Consider the following 8,168-nt stretch of genomic DNA (forward strand, 5'->3'; position numbering starts at 1 on the left):
ACTGTGAGAGTAGAAGTTGTTTTCATAGCTAAAGTTTGGTTATGCATGCGGTATCATCCATAATAAGCAGAAAGTGATTCAGTCGTGAGAAACCTCTTTTGTGCAATGTGGACTTTCCCCAGAGTTCAGTTGCCCATAGAGAACAGAGAGGCAGAGAGACAGCTGTTAATTTGGCAACTCATTAACTCTCCAGCTATACTGTGAGGTACACATGGTCTGACATGAGCATTTAAACCTGTTCATCTGGCAAAGATCTCCTTCAAAACAGTATAATACAAGCAGCCAGCAGGAAACAGGGAAGAGAGGTGTCACCTACGTGACATAAAGCTGTAGGAACAGGAGGGAAGCAAGAAAAAGCGAGGGGGGGGGGGACGCAGGGGGGTCTGTGCTAATTACTACTGATTACACGACTCTGTTAGCCTGGGTATTCCCATGCTGCCTTGTGCACGGTTTGATTCATGCTGCTAAGGCAGCCTGGAAACTACCGCCCTAATTTTTGCCTCAGATAGGGAACCAATCACAGAACAGGGAGGGGAAGCAAGACGATGATGAGCTATGCACAGACGCATTTGATAGACATTCGTGGCGCCCAATAAACTAATCTGGGCATTCGTTCAAATACAAGAAAATGAAGGTCTGGTTGCCAGACCACGTCTCATTGAGAAGTGGTTAGGCGCTTGCCAGGCTAAACGAATTATCTTCTTGTTTTCAAATAGCAGGATGCATAACGGTCGCAACTTCTGGTCGCATGTCAGTCATCATTATGTTAAGCCCGCCCACCGACTCTGCATGATGTGATTGGGTCAGTGGTTTCTGCCTGAGCCCAGCTCCCAGGTCAAACGGAGAGTTGCTAGACTACCCCGGCAGCTTAGGGGTGTCTATATTTCTATGACTGTTGGGTGTCTGGAGATTAGCAGCAATGGAGACGTAAAGGTGTTGCCTCCTCCACTCCTGCACAGGTCAGCAGTATGGAGAAGAGTTTGGCCAGATCAGCATGGTGCGCAAGGTTCCTGTGCTGAAGGATGGAGACTTCATCCTCACTGAGAGGTATGTTAACACTAGGTCACTGGTAATGTTTAGATATTTATCAGATGGAGACTTCATCCCCACTGAGAGGTATGTTAACGCTAGGTCACTGGTAATGTTTAGATACAGTATTTATCAGATGGAGACTTCATCCCCACTGAGAGGTATGTTAATGCAAGCAAGGTCACTGGTAACGTTTAGATATTTATCAGATGGAGACTTCCTCCCCACTGAGAGGTATGTTAATGCAAGGTCAAGGCTAATGTTTAGATATATATCAGATGGGACTTCATCCCCACTGAGAGGTATGTTAATAGGTCACTGGTAACATTTAGATATTTATCAGAAGATAAACTGAGCACTTTTGAGCATTGTTGAATATTGGTGAGGGGTTAACATCCCAAACCAAAGTGTTGCAGGTTTGAGCCTACAGTATATGGCTGGTGCAAGTCAAGTCAAGTCAAGTCAAGTTTATTTATATAGCGCATTTCATACACAGAGGTCATTCAATGTGCTTTACATAAACAAAAACCAAACAGTAATAGCATATAAAAGCATAGATGGTGCAGGGCTGAGCTGAGCCTCCCTGTTGAAACACAACACAGGTAAACATTACACCTGCATTTCACAACAGATTTGTGATAGCTGTTTCCTTCAGTTGGGGTGTCCCTCTACTTCTAGCATAGCCATCCTGATGTATCTGGCGGACAAGTTCAGCACTGCTGACCACTGGTACCCCGCGGAGCCGCAGAAGAGAGCTCGGGTGAACGAGTACCTGTCCTGGCAGCACAAGGCCATACGGGAGAGCGGCTCAAAGATCTTCTGGTTCAGGGTAAGAATGTTCACACACATCCGGCAATATCACGGTACATTTACTCATCAGCACATATTCACTATTTTTCTCTGCTCTAACTCTTCTTACTTGTCTGGTTTAGTCAATACTCAGTCACCCTCATTCTCCTCTCACCTAGTTTCTGATGCTCAGGTTGTCCATCTCTCTCTCTCTCTCCCACACACACACACACACACACACACACACACACACACACACACACACACACACACACACACACACACACACACACACACACACACACACACACACACACACACACACACACACACACACACACACACACACACACACTGCAGGCGATGGTGCCCCTCCTCACAGGAGCCCCTGTGGACCAGGAGAAGATGGACTCAGTGGTGGAGGACCTGACCAGCTCGCTGACCATATTTGAAGACAAGTTCCTCCAGAAGAGGCCCTTCATCACAGGGCAGGAGATTTCCCTGGCTGACCTGGTTGCTATCGTGGAACTGATGCAGGCAAGTGCTCCGAGTCATGGTTTCGTCTATAAGCAAAGGTACCCCAGAGCAACGGTTCGCTAGCCTAGAAATCTAGACGCCCCTATAGCGGCAGCAAATCTAGTCTAAATAATAAACCAGGGTCAGTCTAGCAACTCTCCGTAGAGCTTGGGAGCTGGGCAGAATCACTGGACCAATCACATCGTGTATAGAGTCGGTGGGCGCGCTTAACATAATGGTGACTGACATGCGACCAGAAGTTGCGACTGTTACGCATCCTGCTACTTGAAAACAAGAAGATGATTTGTTTAGTGTTATCCTATTGCGTGGAGAGGGAATTTGAAAGACAACTGTTTATCCCACCCCTCCGATTGAGCCCTGTCTACGGTGAGTGTCCAGACCCTACATCTTGATGTGGGTCTGGCTGGTCAGACTAATGGTTCGCAAACTTTTTTGTTTATTTGTTTGGCGACCCCCAAAAAACATTTGCATGATAGAAAATGGTGCAAAATAGATGCTGAAAATTCCTTCTCTGATAGCTTGACTATGTCAAAAGCAAAGGCATCAATGCAGTGTAGGAAGGGTGTCACTTGCACTCAAGCCTTTTCGGTGCTCACAGTCCAGGACCACAGGATCAGAGAAGCTGGCTGGGCTACTTCAAAGAGACTAAACAGAGATGACCAGAGCACCCAAATAGCTTATTTTATTGTGGTGCACAGTCGACTGACGTTTCGACGCACTGCGTCTTCCTCAGAGTAAAACAGAGACATGTCAGGTGGGACGTGAGGAACAAGAGGAAATTATTATTCTTTTTTTTATAATAATTTCTTTTTGACAAGGAAGATCATAGAATCAAAACAAAATAGCCACACTCAAACATAGGAGTCATATGCAGACTGACATATGAATTAAAATAGCATCAGATCCAGTGGACCGAGATGGGAAATGCCACGTGAAACCAAAATACCAAAACAAACAAACAAAAATAATAATAAATAAATAAATTAAATAACATGAGGTAATTTTGCTTGGTTGATGGGGTCTGTGGGGCTTGAAAATCCCCCACCTCCAAAGTGGATTACACACATCTGCTTATTACTGTAATTAGAACACACACACACACACACACACACACACACACACACACACAAACACAGCAACAGCCAAGGCAAACACTGCCACTGTATGTTTGTGTGTGAAATAGTTTGTTCTTTTCTGGTCAATGTGTTCTTTTATGTATGTGTGTATGTGTGTGTGTGTGTGTGTGTGTGTGTGTGTGTGTGTGTGTGTGTGTGTGTGTGTGAGCAGCCGGTTGGCACAGGCTTTGACGTGTTTGAGGGGCGCCCCCTGCTGTCTGAGTGGAGAGACAGGGTGAAGAAGGAGCTCGGGGAGTCTCTGTTCGACGAGGCCCATCACACCCTCATGAACGCCCACACCCTGCCCCAGGTCCTGAAAGACAGCGGCATGCTGGAGCTCCTCAAGTCCAGGTGGAAGAAGATCTTAAACTGACCAAGAGGCCCATGTCTCTGGCACTGTTGTGTGTTACAGAAATGCTAGTATTTCCAGTCATTTTTTCTGTTGCCAATTCTGGTATTCTGTTTTTTTTACTGTTAAGTTGTAAAAGTAGATTCATAAGATAACCAAATGACATACAATACTTATATGTACGTATATGTATGCTATTGTTCACAAGCATAATTAATGGGAAAACTATTGTGAGGACAAACCATTTAAATAGTATTTCACAATTTACAACACAATCTTTGCCATTTTATTGTTTGGTTGTAGAGAGTTATTTTTGTACATCTGTAAATTGTACACAGCAGGTGTATTTACAGGTAAGCTGTGTTTGACTGATGCTCTCTGAGTTGAAAATAAATGTCAAAGTGAGAAACTCTTCACACTACCGTATGTTTCTTCAGACACCATTACGTGATATAAACACCTGTGAATGTAAAATATGGATTTGAGAGAGATAAAGACATTTACTCATGTTTACACCCAAAATGACTCAACAAGGCCACATAGCAGACCTCAACAAGGATACTTCTACATAGTAGACCTAAAAAAGGCCACATAGCAGACCTCAACAAGGACACTTCTACATAGCAGACTTGCAGCGGTGATGTGTGAAGGACCACTGCTTCTGCTGTTCAAATAACACTTCCAACACTCAACAGTTAGCACTAGATCTCCAACCAACATCTATTAAGGGCCAGAGATATTGTACCACTCTAGAGCCTTGAACCCAGATCCACATCCGCGATGACTAATAGTAGTTTCTAATGGATACTACATCACAATACACCACACCACTACATAAGAACCTTTAGTTACACTTTACTTGAAGGTATCTATCTACATAAGAGCGACATGACACTGTCATGAACGTGTCACAAACATTTATGACATAAAACTTCTGTCATTCAAGTTTTTGTCATGACAAGTTTGGGTTAGGGTTAGGGTTAGAGGTTAGGGTAAGGGTTAGGGTTAGAGGTTAGGGTTTGGGCTCATGTGTCATGTCACTCTTACCTAGATACCTTTAAGTAAAGTGTTACCAAACCTTTATTGGTATTGACAAGATTGAAAGATATTCTGATCATCATTCTGATAAATGGACACAGCAACCACACTGACAGCTGATGTAATGTACAGTAATTTAATGACGTAATAAAGACTAATCATACACTTATCACAATGCCTAATAATAAAATAGCTCTGTGCTGTTACTGTGAAACCCATACATTACGCTACATCCATACATCATGTCAAAGCGGTTTCCTTGCTCTGGCCTTTGCTGGCTGGTTCTGAGGGGTCCTTCCAACAGGGCCCACAGCGCAGTCTGTCCTTCAGATGCCTGTTGGAGGCGGTCAGCAGCCCCGCGCTGCACACGCAGTAGAAGGTGCAGCCCACCATGATGACGCTGTAGGAGATGAGGTTCCCCTGGAGGTGGGAGATGAAGAAGAAGGAGACAATGAAGAGCGTGGTGACGTAGACGCCCACCAGGGACACGGTGAGCTTGCACACCTGCAGGTAGGAGGCCGAGCTCTGCACCTGGGTCTGGTTCTTGCGGAGGGCGAGCGTGTGCCGGCACAGGTGCACCACCAGGCGCAGAGACGTGGGCAGCATCACCATGAGGGGAAACGGGCACAGCAGGCACACGAAGGCGGCGGTGTAGAGGTTCGTGTCGATCCACGGGGCAAAGAGCATGGCCGCGGAGAAGCTGGCGTTCTGCGCGCCGCTGGCATTGGTGCCGTGGGCACCGTTCAGCGGGTAGAAGACGAGGCGCAGGGTCAGAAAGGGGCTGAGCAAGAGGCACGAGGCGACGAAGGTGAGAAAGAGATCGACGCCGACGAGAGCGTCGACGTTTCTCTTCAGCGCCCCGAAACACTCCATGGAGAAGCTGACCACCTTCACGCAGTAGAAGACGTTCAGCCAGGCGATGGACCAGAAGCTCACGCAGCAGCTGGCCAGCCAGAGGAAGAGGCCCGCGCTGAAGAGCGGGTGGACCCGGCCGTCCCGGGTGACGGTGGCGTCGGCGGAGATCAGCACGATGAGCAGGAAGCAGGAGAGGCTCAGCAGCACGTTGCCCAGCGAGATGGAGCAGACCACGGCGTTGACCACCGCGGCCGTCCGGCGGCGCCACAGCTGCGCCAGCGTCAGCAGCAGGTTGTAGACGTTCAGCAGCACGCCGGCCCACAGCGGCACGGACATCGCGGCCAACTCGGGGACGTCCGTCATCCTACCGCCGGCTCAGGCCAACCTCACACTGACAGGAGTGACAGACGACAGGACGCCTGGCATCTTATAAAGACTCCTGACTGTTTACCATCTATTTACATCAAGTCTGGAGGCCGTTCTCCATATATTTAAAGTAGTCGGCTTGCTATTATATATGTATTTAAAGCAGGCAGGTTGCTGCTCTGCATGTATTTAAATCACTGTCTGTCTGCCAAAACCCCGATCTTAGAGAAGACTGTCATGGATATGAGGGCATCAAGTTGCCACAGGAGAATCTGAAAACACAAATTAGTCATGATGGCAAATACACCTGTCATATCTGCAGCATCTGCCTAGCCTGGGTATACCCATGCTGCCTGTCATTCACGCTGCTAGACGCCCTGGAATCCATGGACCTCATTTTCGTCTCAGCTACAGCAGAAACTTGAAGTGTGTAAATATGTTTGTGCTCTGTCGGTCAGTCGTGTCTAACTGGAATACAGCAAGATAGCAAGACAATGACGACGTCTAAGCAACACACCGAAGCTTGTATTTTGGTTGTTTCAGAAAAAAGTCTCAAGACAAAAGTTTCATACATCATCAACAACAGACACTTCTGAAGAGTCAGTGTTTCGGTGTGGATGAAAAATAAAAAATAAATGGATGAAGATTGTTTTTACTTCATATCCCCGGCTTACAGGAAGACACAATTATGATCATCCTTGTCCCAATTGTATTTGAAAACAATTAGCAGTATATTTCCAACATGTGCAAGCAAATGCTATTAATACAAATGAAATACAGATTGTTTTATTTTTAATGGACTATAATTAGGCATATTTAATCTCACTGGCTATATTTACCTGATACAGAACAGATACGGGCGTCAGGTGACACTTAACATTTCCTGAGCTTAGCATTCTTTTTCCTTCGTTTTAACAGAGAGTGCTGTTGCAGGCTGTTGAATGGCTCAGACTCTACTCTTGGATGTAGCAAGGTGTGTTTAGGAGCATTTTGAGATGACCTGCCTAAAGTGACCCCAATATATGATAATGTAAATACCCTGATTAGATGTCAGACAATATAGACCATATTCACAGTTAATATATTTATTTTATTAGACAATAGTCAATCTTGATATTTGTCATTTTTGTCTCCTGTAGATCACATTTCTTAAGTGTGCCATTCTGGTGTCCACAATTTTATATCAGAATATATCAATAATTAAGCATGAATATGGTTGATGTTTATATGACAAAGCAACAATACATGAAGATTTTGGTTCCAAAATGCTATATTCACAATTTTGATGAATTGTCATAAAAATCTTTTTTACAACTTGTTTTCACAGTAATTTCAGTAGAAACATTTTGGGGTATTGTTATTTGATTTATCTTTACTCAATCAAAACAACACAACTGCGATTTGGTTGATGTTTTTAATGTTTTTAAAAACTGATATGGAATCATACTCTTCACTTGTAGTATCAACTAAGTCTCAGATTGTTGAACAAGAAGTCTGAACTGAATTTGCTTTCACCACAGCTAATAAGAGCACACACTTTGAAAATGCAAATTCATGGTTTTCCCTTCATGGCTTCCGTTTAAACATACATTTCACTATTCAAATCCTCAGGCCTTCTGTGCATGACCTTGATTCTGAAGGCAAGATAATGGATATGTATCCATTACACATACTTTCCCATTCAAAGTTTGGAGTCATGTGTGTGTCTGGAATCGGACGGATGCTAAACTAGTGACATAATGGAGATTGAGCCCAAAGCTAGAGTGAGGGTAACCAGAGGACTGCAGCTCCCCCAACACTTGGCTTGCAGCTGATCCCGAGATCTCGGTAACCAGTATTAGGGTAACCCTTTCACTAGGTCTGGAGCTCCCCTAGCATAGGTAATCAGCTGATCCCGAGGTCCCCCTAACACTTGGGCACATGGCAGTGGATTGGGCCTCAGACTCAGTGGGGCAGCAACACTAGTGAACCAGAGCCAGAGGCCTGGGTACCAGTCGGTGACCTGGGTGGGGATGACGGCGCCATCAACAGCTTCCTCTAGCCAGATTACATTGTTAAAACCAATCTGAAGGCGGCCTAAGACTGAAATA

General features: G+C 45.3%; 2 protein-coding genes across 2 annotated transcripts in view; one reads left to right on the forward strand and one right to left on the reverse strand.

Annotated features, from left to right (window-relative positions):
- Nucleotides 1-4,231, forward strand: part of gstt1a (glutathione S-transferase theta 1a) — a 4,525-nt gene extending 294 nt beyond the window's left edge. Inside the window, exons 2-5 of the mRNA XM_062544083.1 lie at nucleotides 960-1,047; nucleotides 1,708-1,858; nucleotides 2,179-2,355; nucleotides 3,643-4,231. Of these exons, the coding sequence (XP_062400067.1) occupies nucleotides 960-1,047; nucleotides 1,708-1,858; nucleotides 2,179-2,355; nucleotides 3,643-3,843 (617 nt within the window). The 3' untranslated portion in view covers nucleotides 3,844-4,231. The remainder of the gene's footprint in view (nucleotides 1-959; nucleotides 1,048-1,707; nucleotides 1,859-2,178; nucleotides 2,356-3,642) is intronic.
- Nucleotides 4,232-5,097: 866 nt separating this feature from the next.
- LOC134089730 (taste receptor type 2 member 40) lies at nucleotides 5,098-6,075 on the reverse strand. The gene has a single exon (XM_062544174.1). It carries the CDS (start codon nucleotides 6,073-6,075, stop codon nucleotides 5,098-5,100), a length of 978 nt encoding a protein of 325 aa, XP_062400158.1.
- Between the last annotated feature and the right edge of the window lie 2,093 nt (nucleotides 6,076-8,168).

This window comes from Sardina pilchardus, chromosome 8, assembly GCF_963854185.1.
Source record: "Sardina pilchardus chromosome 8, fSarPil1.1, whole genome shotgun sequence".
In the NCBI taxonomy this organism is placed as follows: Eukaryota; Metazoa; Chordata; class Actinopteri; order Clupeiformes; family Clupeidae; genus Sardina; species Sardina pilchardus.

Coding starts and splice junctions, on each gene's coding strand:
- LOC134089730 (XM_062544174.1), bottom strand. CDS start 6,075: ATGACGGACGTCCCCGAGTTGGCCGCGATGTCCGTGCCGCTGTGGGCC.